At 61.2% G+C, this 14675-nt stretch overlaps 1 protein-coding gene across 1 annotated transcript in view; it reads left to right on the top strand.

The window, feature by feature from the left end:
- The window catches only part of HSPG2 (heparan sulfate proteoglycan 2), a 189453-nt gene that overhangs the window by 153000 nt on the left and 21778 nt on the right, over positions 1-14675 (top strand). Inside the window, exons 63-74 of the mRNA XM_030537635.1 lie at positions 150-301; positions 1491-1629; positions 2336-2487; positions 2874-3012; positions 3427-3570; positions 4357-4491; positions 5114-5295; positions 5960-6152; positions 8248-8427; positions 9433-9693; positions 10952-11129; positions 11646-11743. Coding sequence (XP_030393495.1) covers positions 150-301; positions 1491-1629; positions 2336-2487; positions 2874-3012; positions 3427-3570; positions 4357-4491; positions 5114-5295; positions 5960-6152; positions 8248-8427; positions 9433-9693; positions 10952-11129; positions 11646-11743 — 1953 coding nt within the window. The remainder of the gene's footprint in view (positions 1-149; positions 302-1490; positions 1630-2335; positions 2488-2873; positions 3013-3426; positions 3571-4356; positions 4492-5113; positions 5296-5959; positions 6153-8247; positions 8428-9432; positions 9694-10951; positions 11130-11645; positions 11744-14675) is intronic.

The raw sequence follows: 14675 nt of genomic DNA, 5'->3' as shown, positions 1-14675 counted from the left end.
GGACCTAGCATACGGTCCTTTGGAGCTGGGTGTTGCCCTGGGAACCTTCCTGCCATGGCTTGGCCCCTGCCTGGGGAGATGGACGATGCTGCCTTGGCACTATGATGTGATGTTGCACCTGGCGTAACCCTCCCTCTCGGCTCTTCCAGCCTCAGGCATGGCACCCCCTGTCCGGATTGAGTCTTCCTCATCCTCCATCGCCGAGGGACAGACCTTGGACCTGAACTGCCTCGTCGCGGGCCAGGCACAGCCCAGAGTCACGTGGTACAAGCGGGGGGGCTCCCTGCCAGCCAGTCACCAGGTACAGCAGCAAGCAGGGGGCTGGGCTGAGCTCCAGGTAGGTTTCCTTGGGCCCTGCTCCTGGGAGGGCTGTGTCTGGGGGCTCCCAGACAGAGGAGCTGCCCCAGGCAGGGAGATGGGCTTCTGGGCTTTGCCAGAAGCGAGGAGACAGGTGACTGAGTCGCTCTGGCCGAGGGAATCAAAGCAGCAGTGGGATGCTTAGGGAAGCAGCAATGGCAGCAGATGCCAGCTCTTTGTACCACCGTGCCCCACCCTGGGAGCAGGGGGCCTCGGGACTGACTGTGGTTGCAGACTCTGGGAATCAGGCCAGGCTGCTACTTGTTCGCAGCTGACACAAATATCGGAGGAGTGGGAAATAAGAAGAGGCCAGGTCACTGACACAGAGCAGTCTGGATCGCTTGGTAAACTGGGCGCAAGCAAACAACATGCATGTTAATATGGTTCGGTGTAAATGTATTCATCTAGGAACAATGAATGCTGGCCACACTTACAGGATGGGGGGACTATCCTGGGGAGCAGAGACTTTGAAAATATTTGGGGACCATGGTGGATAATCAGCTGAACGTGAGCTCCCACTGCCACGCTGTGGCCAAAAGAGCTGAAGCAATCCTGGGATGCATGACCAGGGGAATCTCGAGTAGGAGTCGAGAGGTTATTTTACCTCTGTGCTTGGCACTGGTGTGAGCCCTGCTGGCATCCTGGGTTCGGTTCCGGTGCCCACAGTTCTAGAAGGATGTGGCAGGGTTCAGAGAAGAGCCATGAGAAGGATTAACGGGTTCGAAAACACAGTTTATAGTGATAGATTCAAGAAGCTCATTTTATTTTGCTTAACAAGGAGAAGGTTGAGGGGTGACTCGATCCCAGTCTGTGGGTATTTACACGGAGAATAAGCATTTAATAACGGGCTCTTCAGACTAGCAGCGGGAGGTCTGACATGATCCGAGGCGGGGAGTTGAAGCTGGAAAGAATGTGGACAGCGAGAGCAATTAACCACTAGAACAATTGACCAGGGTGAATTCTCCAGCACTGGCCATTTGTAAAGCAAGATGGGATGTCTCTAGAAGCTCTGCTCTAGGATTTATTCGGGGCAAGTCTCGTGGCCTGGGCTACTCAGGGGGACTGGCTAAGTGATCACAATGGCCTTGGAATCTATGTTTGTCCTGGTCTGTCACGGACCCTCTCTCTGCCAGGTCTCCGGCTCCCGCCTGCGCATCCCCCAGGTCTCGGCGGCCGACTCGGGCGAGTACGTCTGCCGCGTCAGCACAGGCGCCGTCACCCAGGAGGCAGCTCTTGTCATCACCATCGAGGACAGCACCAGCCCATCTTACTGTAAGTCTGCCCAGCATGCGCTGAGCTGCTGCCTGTGGCCCAGGAGAGGAAGGGCTGTGAGCCTGCTGTCGCTGCCCCAAGGGGCCATGGCCTCTCTGGCAGGTAGCCAGTCCTCTAGCACCAAATCCCGCCAGCCTCTCTACAGGTAGGTGGGCTTCGGGGAGCCAGGACTGGACATGCCCTAACTCAGGGCTGGTGCCTGAGATGGGAGATGGGTGATCTGCTCCCAGGCCAACTCCCACACAGCTCCCTGCCCACAAGCAGCAGTGTCTCCACTCTTGGAGTACTAGGAACCAGGCTGTCCTGGGTTCAAATCCTGCCCCTGCCATAGATTAGCTGCATGGCCATGGCCTTCCCCTCTTCCTGCCTCAGTTTCCCCACCTGCTGAAGGGGTTGATGATCCTGACCAGCCCCGAGAGGTTGTGAACCTTCGTCTGCAAAGCGCTCTGAGCTCCTGCTGAGAGGGGCTGTAGCCGAACACATAACCTGCCAGCAGGATCATGGCTGCAGCACAGTTCCCGTGGAAGGGCTGGGAGCCCCTTGCCTGGGTCTTTTCAAAGCTGCCAGCACCAGGCCGTCTGGGCTGAGGGGCTCCTGCTACGGCCATGGGGGCTAGGGGTGAACTAGCTGCTTTGGCAGGTGGTTTCTATCTGTGTGAGGGGACCTCTTCCCCAGCGTTAACCTCCATCTCCCATGGCTCCTCCAGCCTCGGGCATGGCGCCCCCCATCCGGATCGAGTCTTCCTCGTCCTCCGTCACTGAGGGACAAACCCTGGAGCTGCAGTGCCTCATTGCGGGCCAGGCGCCAGCCATAGTCACATGGTACAAGCGGGGGGGCTCCCTGCCGGCCAGTCACCAGGTAGGAAGCAGCCCAGTGCCCTGCGGCACTTTCTTTCTTTTTCCTGGGGAGTGTGAGGGGATCTTCCCTGGACTGATTTGTCCTGGGGGACAGAGGGAGCTGCTGCTTCAGTCTCCACAGAGCCGTGGCCGGGGATGTGCCTGGCTCACTACCCAGCAGGGCTCCGTCGGTGGCCCGGCTGCCAGCTGGGGTTGGGGAATCCAGGTACGATAGACAGTTGCCAGTGAACGGGGGAGCACTCGCTGACTGGGCCACCCCATGGGCTGGGGGTAGTCGTGGCTCAGGCCCCACGGCAGCTGTCGGAAGTGGGATCAGACTTTCACAGGGGTTGGCTGCAGACAAACGCTTCAGCCCTTTCTCTCCAATTCCTGGGTTCTCCCCGCCAGGTCTCCGGCTCCCGCCTGCGGCTGGTCCAGGTCTCTGCAACTGACTCAGGAGAATATGTCTGCCGTGTCAGCACCAGTGCCGGCCCCCGCGAGGCCTCCATCACTGTGAGCGTCCCCTCTGGCACCAGCTCCTCCTACCGTAAGTCTGTCTGGCCTGCTGGTAGGTGGGCGGTCCCAGGGCCGTGGCTCGGGGATCCCCAGGGATAGTCTAACCAGTGACACTCAGACAAGCGGCTGAAGGTGTTTCCTGTGGCTCTTTGCAGCACATATTAGAACACTGATGTCATTAGTAAGCAAGCTGGCTGCTCTCACTCTGTTATAACCAATTGCCGTTGATGAAATAATAATATTCGGTTAGTCATTTTGTTGCGAGAATGAGATCGAGATAATTTCCCATCAGACTGTTTCAGTCGGACTCTAGTGCTCTAGGAAATGAACTGATGGCTTCACATGACTGGGGCTTTTGGGGTAATGCTAATGGCTAATTTGGCTCCTGAACCCCTGAGGTCTGGGTGTCACGGCTCTAACCCCATTTGCCTTCTCTGCCTGGCAGGTCTGCAGAGCCCCATCATCTCCATCGAGCCGCACAGCACTGCTGTGCGCCAGGGCGAGGATGCCACCTTCAAGTGCCGCATCCACGGTGGTGCCCGGCCCATCAATATCACCTGGAAGATGGCCCCAAAGCAGCATCTGCAAGGTACAGAGCGGCCCCTTCTCACGCCAGCTCCAGCCGGCTTCCCTGGAACTGAGCAATGGTCCACTGCTGCTGATGTCCCCTCCCAGTGCCCTGGGTACAGTACCCCTACCTCCCGCCAGACAGGGCCTGATAGCCCCCCTCCACCAGCGTCCCTTGCCCCACACCTTGTTGTCCTCTCTCTGCCTCCACTTCTCTCCGAGATCGCATGAGCGCTAGCCCTGCTCACCTAGACCCACAGCCCCTAGTCTCCTGTGGGGGCACTCCGATCGCCAGGCCAGGATGCTGGGCAGCCGTGGGCGTTGTCCCTCTCCACTGCAGCAGCCATCTGCAAAGCCTGTGTCGTGCTGCCTTCCTGTGTGGGGCCATGGGGCCTGGACGCCTGTTAGGCTCTGCAGATCTGGGCTGTGAGCGAAAACAGCCCACCCTTCCCCTGGGCCAGGGACACATAGGCCCCTGCTCTAGCCATGGGTCCGGCTCCCTGGGCTCACGCTAGAGTAAGAGCAAACAGCCTGGGGCACAGGGGGGCTGCCAGGCAGCAGTGCTGGCTTCAGGGAAGCTCAGCTACTCCAGTCCCAGCCTGTGCCAACAGGAGGCACAGTAGGATAGCGCAGGAGCCTGGGGGTTCGGGGCGTGGTAGAGGGAAGCTCCCAGCTACTCCAGTCCTGGCCTCTCCCAGCAGGGGGTGCTGTCAGTGTTTCAGGTGTTAGGAATCTGGGTTTTCAGCAAGAGCTCCCAGCCCCAGGGGCGAGATCAGCTGTTTGCTCACCTGTGTCTGTCCCCCTGCAGACAATGTGAAGATCAGCCCCAATGGCTCAGTGATCACCATCTCCAGGGCTCGCCCCAGCAACCAGGGAGCCTATCGCTGTGTGGCCTCCAACCGCTACGGAGTAGCTAACAGTGTGGTTAACTTAATGGTGCAAGGTGAGAGGCTATGAGTACAGGAGTGGGGAGAGGCAGTTGGGATACCCAGCCTGGGTTCCTAGCTCACTGACTGGCCCCGAGAGCCGCTGGCTGGCACCCCAGCATTGTCACTGTATCACATCTGTCCACTTCAGCTGCCCCCTGCCCGGGCGCGCACTGAGGGTCTCGGTGGCAGGGCCAACCAGAGCTGCTGCTCCAGGACGAACCCTGCATAGGCTGCCTTGCTCTGGTAATGAGGGTGGCGCAGGTGCACTCGGGCTGTCCCTGGTCTCTTGCCCTGAGTCTGGGGATATTCCTCGAGCCGGGGAGCCCATGAGCAGGGATGGGGGGGCCTTTGGGGAGGGGCAGGTTTAACCCCTACCCCCCCCACCCCAACCTCCAAGCCTGGATTGCTTGTCCTTGTTGGGCCCACCCCCAGACGCCCCTCAGTGCTCAGGGCTTGAATCCGCTTGTGCAGGGCTGGCCTGAAAGCCCCTGGACTGCCTGAGCATACGCCCTTGGGGCCATCTTTGGGCTGCCCCCTGCAGTCTGCCGTGGCCAGCTCCCAGCTGCTCCAGGGAGGATTTCTAGCAGCTCTGGCTGGCAGGCTGTGCCCTTACTCCCCCCCGCTGTCCTCTCCCAGGCTCTCCTACAGTATCCGTGATGCCCAAGGGCCCCGTGACGGTGAAGGCAGGCAAGTCCATCAGCCTGGATTGCCTTGGCATGGGCGACCCGCGCCCTCTTGTTCGCTGGAGCCGCTTGGGCATGAGGCAGAAACTCGAGCACCAGAAGCTGTTGCCCCTGGAGAGCCAAGCAGTGCTGCAGGTAAGCTGGGCTCTGGGGCCGGGGGGAGGGGGCCCTGCACCATGACACAGGCAACTTGGTCTTTATCCTGTCCACGTGGACCATCCAGGTCGCCAGGGGATCCACCAATGGCTGCACCACAGTCCAGTCCTGCTCTGCCAGGGAGCAGAAGTCCCTTTCTCAGCCAGCCATAGCAGGAGCTGAGCAAAGGAACCACCCCTGCCAGTCTCTGATGGGGCATGGGGCAGTTCAGTGCCCGCTCTGAGCCAGGGGGGGCAGCCATCCTGGCCTCTCCGTTGTGACCGAGCTGTCTGCCTGGATCGCACGGGGACAGGGACCTGGCTTGTCCTTCCTCGCGGCTGCTGGGCACAGACGGACCCTGGGTTTCTCTCTGGCTCCCACAGCCTGGGTCCCCACGCAAGTGCCCCTAAATCCTGCCCTGGCTTTGGTAGATGCGGAAGGGGCTGGTGCCTTCTGCGCTCCGGGGCCCTGTCTTGCTATCTGCAGTGCACAGTGCTGCACCCCCGGCCAGCTCGCCTGGCAGAGCGGCAACAGACACGGCTGTGCCCCCTCCAACAGGACCTAGTGCTACCTAACATCACTCCTGTCGCTCAGCCTTGGGGCCATGTGGCTGTGTCACACCCCACAGGCCTTAGGCTGCCCCATGCTGTGTCTCTGCCCCCAGATCTTGGCAGCCAAGCCTGAAGATGCTGGCACCTACATCTGCATGGCCCAGAACTCCATCGGCTCTGCACAGGTCCAAGTGGAGGTGAGTGTGGAAGCTGCCAATGGAAAGCCTGGCGCCCCTGAGATCACAGTGAAGCCGACCCTGACAGTGGTAGCTGGAGAAACCGCCACCCTCCAGTGCTCTGCTACAGGTACGTTTGTGCTGGGCAGGGCCTCTGGCTTCCCTGGCGCTGCCCGCTCCTAGGGCAGAGCCGGGGAGCAGCCTGCAGCCAGAGCCCCGAGAAGGGATGGGAGTTTGGGAGAGGCTCCATGGGAATGCTGAGGTGGGGCCCACCTGATTTGGGGCACATATCCATGCCTCCTCTGCCAGCCTCTGCCTGGCCTTCCCATTCCCCCTCCCTGGTCTGAGTCTCAGACCTGGCAGCTAAATGGGGTCAGGCCTGCTCCGTTTGCAGGTGGGAGATCACAAAGGGCAGCCAGAGGGCGGGGTTGGGGGACCCTCATCTCTTTGAGGCAATGCTCCATGGGCGCCGCTCTGCAGTTGGCACCTCCCCACCCATCACACATCTCAGGGTACTTGGGAGCCACCACAAAACCCATGTGAGCCCAGCGCCATTGAACACCTGCTGGAACCACTGCTAGCAATCCCGGCGGGAGCTGGCTGAGCTGGGTGGGCTTCCGGGGGAAAGCCAGAGCCTGGCATCCAGCAGAGAGGCGAGAGTGCTGAATTCTCCCTGCATTGTGGAAGGTGGGTTATGCCGCTGAATGAGAAGAATGGAATAGACGGCTCCATTCAGGCTGTTCAATCAAGTTTCCTGTACTACAGATCTGACAGGGTGGGTCCGGAATGGCAAAGCTGCCCAAGTCGGGTACCGGACCTGTCTGCATGCACAGGGCTGACCTCTTTACAGTCTGCAGGGTTTTTATTTTACCTGTTTGTCTCACAGGACAATTTGTGGTTAGTCCACTTCCCAGGGCATGTTTACCGTGCGGCCAATCGTTCTGACTGTTACTTTTCCATCCTCCTTCACATTCCCCTCTACAAAGAATCACAACACATTTGACCTACTTGAAAGAGCTTAACTGGGGTTTAACCAAGTGTCTTCACCAAGTCGTTCCATTTGCTCTGTGCGGCTAAGTGCATTTGAAATGGAACAGTTTCCACAAGATGATTTATGTCTCCAGTGATACATTTCTTTGCTATTAAATTAACAGTGTTTTGTCTGCAACAGTTCGTTTTACTTTATCCCTTATTGTGGTTTTATTACTACAGTATAACTTGTGAGTTTAGTAGTCCAAGCCAAAACTCAAGCCAGCTGCCAAGACAGGTTACAGAGGATTCTGTTCACTCACTTCAGGAGCAGTTACTTTATTTGCTAGTAATTTTGGTATATTTAGGCTTGGATGGAGTAGATTTTTATCAGTAAATGTCAATTTCACAATATACGCATATACGGAGACACAGACACACACACACACACAGAAACACAAATGTACACACATAAATATTTCCATCAATAATAATTGAAATTCACAGCTAGGTAAAGTGAGAAAAATGCTGCTTGAGAACTAGAGTTTGATTTCAGGCTGTGCACTTTGTTTTGACAAATTGACTTTGACAATTTGTGTTTCAACAGTTACAAAGCATTAACTTTTTGAGTCTCAGCATCGACTGTCATTAAATAGTTATTCTCTGACCCCCTCATTGTCTGACCCCCCTCCCATATTCTTCCACAACTGTGAAACTGTGTATGGATACGAACTGAAACCAGTGCATAATATGACCCACCGATGATATCCTTCAAAACTGTAAAGCATTGCATTCTGCCCAGCCACGGACATTTTCAGCAATACTTTGTTGCCCAGCTCTACGCTCCCATCACTCACCGACTTTTCACACTGACCAGGAAGGAAGCCTAGCTGGGAGCAGTTCCTGCAGATCCATGGCCATGCAGTGCCACCCAGGTCCATGAAGTGGGCCCCAGATCAGCAAGGGGAGGAGCGTCCTTGTGGCAGCCCCATGATGTGGGGAGGGCAAAGGAGATCTCTCCCCAGCAGCCATCTGAGGCAGACAAAGGGAGCCATCCATTAGCATTGTATGTAGGAGTTAAGTTAGGGGCATCTGCCCAGTGCCTAGGCCCTAGCTAGCTAGCGATCCCCTCACATCCCTCTAGCCACCCTCCAGTCTGGACCAGACGGGCATCCCTCAGGAGCAGTGCAGACAGCTCACCTGGCCCAGCCCTGGGCCTGTCTAGCCAGCACTTCACTGTCTCTTTGTCCCTGCAGGCGACCCGCCTCCCAGCATCCAGTGGTCCAAACTGAGGGCCCCGCTGCCCTGGCAGCATCGGGTGGTGAATAACACTCTGCTCATCCCCCGCGTGGCCCAGCAGGACTCAGGCCAGTACATCTGCAACGCCAGCAATGCTGCCGGCTTCACCGAGGCTTTCGTCACACTGGACGTGGAGAGTAAGGAGCTCCCACCCCAATCCCGGGCAGCTGGCACGTCACCTCTGACCTCAGGCCCCGTATTTCTGTGCTGTGTCAGCTGGTGGGAGAGTCTGGCTGGGGGACTGGCTCGCCAGCGCATGCCACGGGGGAAGGGGGAGGGTGAAAGATGGGGAGCTGATGCCATGGGGCTCTAGTGGCTGAGATGCGTGAAGCCCCTGCCTGCAAACTGCAGCCCCTTGTGCCCTAGGGCTCCCTGCCCCAAGTGTGGGATGGAGCGGGTGTTTCATTTGGGCACCAGGCTCTCACTGAGAGCTCAAGTATCAGAGGGGTAGCCATGTTAGTCTGGATCTGTAAAAGCAGCAAAGAATCCTGTGGCACCTTATAGACTAACAGACGTTTTGGAGCATGAGCTTTCGTGGGTGAATACCCACTTCCTCAGATGTTAGTCTATAAGGTGTCACTGAGAGCTAGCACTGATCACTGGTAAATGCAGGGACTGGGGGACAGGCCCCATCCACCCTGCCATTCCTTCCCCATTTCCCTGCAGGGTCTTGTGGAGTGACACAGGGCTGCCAGGAGGGGGCAGTGCACCCATCACTATGTGCCCCATGTGATAACTGTGGCCACCTGCCCTGGTTGGGCAAAGTGGGGCTCAAAATTGGGAGACTCTGAACCAGGGGTGCTGAGGATAGAGACCTGCTTGGCCCCCATCCCTCCTATTGGCTTTGCCTGCTCCATGGCAGCATTCAATGGCCCAAGCCATGGGGCCCCCATCCCCGGGGGAGATGGTGCCACAGCCAGGCAGCCCATGGGCTCCAGCTCAGGCCCTTCCATCCCTACGCGGAGTGGGGGCACGACGGATTCATGGCTGCGGTGGCCCTGGGGGAAGGGGACCAGGGGGCCACCGTGGGAGCAGGTGGGGCCCCAGACACAAAGCGCAGAGCAGCCGTCGCCAGCAGGGCCTGTTGCAGGCAGCACTGGGCTGATCCTCTAACGCCCCCTGTGCCTCTCTGCCCCCCCCAGCACCCCCATATGCCACCATCCTGCCTGAGGAGGTCTCGGTGGCGGCAGGCGAGGCGGTGCGGCTGCAATGCCTGGCCCATGGCACACCACCCCTGCGCTACCAGTGGAGCAAGACCAATGGCAGCCTCTCCAGCAACGCCGTCCTGCGGGAGAGTGCCCTGCACATCAGCCCGACTGCGCCCGAGGACTCAGGGACCTACCGCTGCCTTGTCAGCAACCGGGTGGGCTCAGCAGAGACCTTCGCCCAGGTCAGCGTCCAGGGTGAGTATCGGGGCAGAGGGCCCAGGCAGAGCCCAGCACTGGGGGAGCCAGCCCTGGAGAGAGGGTGGGGTTGGGGCCACAGTGATGCTCCAACAAGAGGAGAGGGATGGAGTGGTCCCTGGCCAGGGAAGGGGCCAGTGGGCTGGGGTGGAGTGACCCCGGGGAGGAGGTGGTGCAGGGTGGGGGAGGTGCGGTCCCAGCGTGGAGGGAATGGCGGTGTGGCCTTGGGGAGGACATGGCAGGGTGGGAGCAGGACAGCCCCAGGGGGGAGGGGGTGCAGCCCCAGGGATGGGGTGGCAGGGTGGGGGTGGGGCAGCCCCAACGTGGAGGGGGTAGGGCCTGGGGAGGGGGGGCAGGGTGAGAGTGGGGCAGCCCCGGCATGTAGGGGGTGGCGGCCCCAGGGAAGGAATAACAGGGTGGAGGCAGGGCAGCCCCGGCGTGGAGGGGGGGAGGGGCAGCCCCAGAAGGTGGCGTGGCGGCCCTGGGGAAGGGGGGCGGGGTGGGGGCAGGGCAAGTTCCAAGGTTGGTCACAGACTTCAGAGCGGGTGAACAAGGGCACGTTGTGACTTTGCTCCAATTGGCACAGTGCTGGGCAGGCACAGTTTTGCCAGTCCCCAGGCACAGCACAGGGCCAGCTGACCCACTGTATGAGCTCTGCAGCTGTCGGACCCACAGAGCCTCCAGCTTCTGCCTATGCCCAGCATCTCCTGAACTCTCCCCAGCCCCACCTCAGCTCAGCCCCTCCTGCAGCCGGGGGCTTTTCTGCCCCTGCCCCTGCCAGGCAGGGTACTCGGGGGGGCAATCAGTGAGGGGTTTTCCCTGGGGAGGCTGAAGAAGGCTGTGACAATGCTGCTCTGGCTCCCCCGCCCCATTGGGGGTTGTGTGCAAGGGATGCTGCCAGCCCTGCTGGAGGTCAGGCGAGGGAGAGGAGGGGGTGATGCTGGCCCAGCTGGCAGGAGAGATGAATGATGCCAGCCCTGTTGTGGTCGGGCAGGGGAAGGGGCGGTGCTGATCCTGCTGGCAGGTGGAGGGGTGACACTGCCTCCGTAGGCAGCGGGGAGTCCTAGTGGATTCCAGCAGCCAAGAGCTGTGGAGGCTGCCTTAGGTGCCAGGGGTGCAGGCTGGAGGGGGTGAGCCGTCAGGCAGTGGCTCAGCGAGTCCCCTTGAGCTCACCATGTTGGCTCCAGCACATGCAGCTCCCCCGGGGATGGGGGTTGGGTGGCTGTAGCTGATACCTCTGTGCCTCTGACCCCCACAGGATCAGCCCCCAGCGCCTCCCCGACCGTGCGAGTCACACCCCAGACGGTCGTGAAGGGCGTGGGCGGCATGGCCGAGTTCACCTGCTCCGTCACCGGAGATGCCCGGGCGCGGATCGAGTGGTTCAGGGAGGGTGGGGAGCTGCCCGCCAGCCACAGCGTGCGGAACGGGGTGCTGCGGTAAGGAGGAGCAGAGGCACGGGGCTGGAGCACGCAGGCCTGTGCCCTCTCTGGGGAGTGCCCAGGGATGTAACCAGTGGGATTCACCCCCATGCCCTGCAGAGGGGCTGCCCCCATCAGCCCAGGGCCTCTCTGCTGAGACGGGGCAGCTAGTGCTCTTGGGGATGGCTTTCGTGTGGTTCGACCCCCTGCCCACCCTCCCTAACAGCAGAGTTCAAGACTCTTCTCCTTCAGGGCCTGAGCTAATTGCCCCAAGGATCAGGTGGGAATGCCCGTCCCTGCCCTGCCCAGCGTTGTGTAATTAGCTGGGTGTGTCATGCGGGGTGGATCCACCCCCAGAGCCTCAGGGATAAGCTGCTGTCTGTGGCTGGATAGCAGACCTGGGGAGTGCTGGGGGCACAGCACGGGAGGTCTAACCCCCTGTGGCTTGGAGGCCTGGCCAGGTGGCACCACTGGGGGGCAAAGGGGCCTCAGGGTATGTGGGAGCCCGTCCATCTCTTTGCTGTTTCACTGCAGAATCCAGAACTTGGATCGTGGTTGCCAGGGGGTTTACACCTGCCGAGTAAGCAGCCCCTCCGGGCAGGCCCAGGACAGCGCAAGGCTGGTGATCCAGGGTAAGCAGGGGCCCTGGCACAGGGAGGGGGAGAACACAGATGCTGCCAGCTGAGTGGGACTGAGCTGCCCACACAGTCTCCACACTAGACACTGCTGCTCTGGAAGAGAAGCCGGGTGTCAGGGCCACCCAGACGAGTCACGGGGCCTGAGGTCTTCGGTGGCGGGGATCTTTCTGCTCTGGGTCTTCGGGGCACTTCGGCTGCAGGTCCCAGAGTGAGTGAAGGACCTGCCACCGAACTGCTGCCGAAGACCCGGAGCGGAAGGAACCCTCGCCGCCGAACTGCCACCAAAGACCCAGAGCGGAAGGAGCCCTCGCCACCGAACTGCCACCAAAGACCCAGAGCGGAAGGAGCCCTCGCCGCCGAACTGCCGCCAAAGAGCCAGAGTGGAAGGAGCCCTCGCCACCGAACTGCCGCCAAAGACCCAGAGCGGAAGGAGCCCTCGCCGCCGAACTGCCGCCAAAGACCCAGAGCGGAAGGAGCCCTCGCTACCGAACTGCCGCCAAAGACCCAGAGCGGAAGGAGCCCTCGCCACTGAACTGCCGCCAAAGACCCAGAGCGGAAGGAGCCCTCGCCACCGAACTGCCGCCAAAGACCCAGAGCGGAAGGAGCCCTCGCTACCGAACTGCCGCCAAAGACCCAGAGCGGAAGGAGCCCTCGCCACCGAACTGCCGCCAAAGACCCAGAGCGGAAGGAGCCCTCGCCGCCGAACTGCCGCCAAAGACCCAGAGCGGAAGGAGCCCTCGCTACCGAACTGCCGCCAAAGACCCAGAGCGGAAGGAGCCCTCGCCGCCGAACTGCCGCCAAAGAGCCAGAGCGGAAGGAGCCCTCGCCGCACAACTGCCACCAAAGACCCAGAGCGGAAGGAGCCCTCGCCACCGAACTACCGCCAAAGACCCAGAGCGGAAGGAGCCCTCGCCACCGAACTGCCGCCAAAGACCCAGAGCGGAAGGAGCCCTCGCTACCGAACTGCCGCCAAAGACCCAGAGCGGAAGGAGCCCTCGCCACCGAACTGCCGCCAAAGACCCAGAGTGGAAGGAGCCCTCGCCACCGAACTGCCGCCAAAGACCCAGAGCGGAAGGAGCCCTCGCCACCGAACTGCCGCCAAAGAGCCAGAGCGGAAGGAGCCCTCGCCACCGAACTGCCGCCAAAGAGCCAGAGCGGAAGGAGCCCTCGCTACCGAACTGCCGCCAAAGACCCAGAGCGGAAGGAGCCCTCGCCACCGAACTGCCGCCAAAGACCCAGAGCGGAAGGAGCCCTCGCCACCGAACTGCCGCCAAAGACCCAGAGCGGAAGGAGCCCTCGCCACTGAACTGCCGCCAAAGACCCAGAGCGTAAGGAGCCCTCGCCACTGAACTGCCGCCAAAGACCCAGAGCGTAAGGAGCCCTCGCCGCCGAACTGCCGCCAAAGACCCAGAGCGGAAGGAGCCCTCGCCGCCGAACTGCCGCCAAAGAGCCAGAGCGGAAGGAGCCCTCGCCACCGAACTGCCGCCAAAGACCCAGAGCGGAAGGAGCCCTCGCCACCGAACTGCCGCCAAAGACCCAGAGCGGAAGGAGCCCTCGCCACCGAACTGCCGCCAAAGACCCAGAGCGGAAGGAGCCCTCGCCACCGAACTGCCGCCAAAGACCCAGAGCGGAAGGAGCCCTCGCCACCGAACTGCCGCCAAAGACCCAGAGCGGAAGGAGCCCTCGCCACCGAACTACCGCCAAAGACCCAGAGCGGAAGGAGCCCTCGCCACCGAACTACCGCCAAAGACCCAGAGCGGAAGGAGCCCTCGCCACCGAACTACCGCCAAAGAGCCAGAGCGGAAGGAGCCCTCGCCACCGAACTGCCGCCAAAGACCCAGAGCGGAAGGAGCCCTCGCCACCGAACTACCGCCAAAGACCCAGAGCGGAAGGAGCCCTCGCCACCGAACTGCCGCCAAAGACCCAGAGAGGAAGGAGCCCTCGCCACCGAACTACCGCCAAAGAGCCAGAGCGGAAGGAGCCCTCGCCACCGAACTGCCGCCAAAGACCCGGAGCGGAAGGAGCCCTCGCCACCGAACTACCGCCAAAGACCCAGAGCGGAAGGAGCCCTCGCCACCGAACTGCCGCCAAAGACCCAGAGCGGAAGGAGCCCTCGCCACCAAACTGCCGCCAAAGACCCAGAGCGGAAGGAGCCCTCGCCACCGAACTGCCGCCAAAGAGCCAGAGCGGAAGGAGCCCTCGCCACCGAACTGCCGCCAAAGACCCAGAGCGGAAGGAGCCCTCGCCACCGAACTGCCGCCAAAGAGCCAGAGCGGAAGGAGCCCTCGCCACCGAACTGCCGCCAAAGACCCAGAGCGGAAGGAGCCCTCGCCACCGAACTGCCGCCAAAGACCCAGAGCGGAAGGAGCCCTCGCCACCGAACTGCCGCCAAAGACCCAGAGCGGAAGGAGCCCTCGCCACCGAACTGCCGCCAAAGACCCAGAGCGGAAGGAGCCCTCGCCACCGAACTACCGCCAAAGACCCAGAGCGGAAGGAGCCCTCGCCACTGAACTGCCGCCAAAGACCCAGAGCGGAAGGAGCCCTCGCCACTGAACTGCCGCCAAAGACCCAGAGCGGAAGGAGCCCTCGCCACTGAACTGCCGCCAAAGACCCAGAGCGGAAGGAGCCCTCGCCACCGAACTGCTGCCGAAGACCCAGAGCGGAAGGAGCCCTCGCCACCGAACTGCCGCCAAAGACCCAGAGCGGAAGGAGCCCTCGCCGCCGAACTGCTGCCGAAGACCCAGAGCGGAAGGAGCCCTCGCCACCGAACTGCCGCCAAAGACCCAGAGCGGAAGGAGCCCTCGCCGCCGAACTGCTGCCGAAGACCCAGAGCGGAAGGAGCCCTCGCCACCGAACTGCCACCAAAGACCCAGAGCGGAAGGAGCCCTCGCCACCGAACTGCCGCCAAAGACCCAGAGTGGAAGGA

The sequence above is a fragment of the Gopherus evgoodei genome, chromosome 18 (assembly GCF_007399415.2).
Source record: "Gopherus evgoodei ecotype Sinaloan lineage chromosome 18, rGopEvg1_v1.p, whole genome shotgun sequence".
NCBI lineage: Eukaryota > Metazoa > Chordata > Testudines > Testudinidae > Gopherus > Gopherus evgoodei.
The sequence above is the reverse complement of the archived record's forward strand: the minus strand, read 5'-3'. Positions and strand labels throughout refer to the sequence as shown.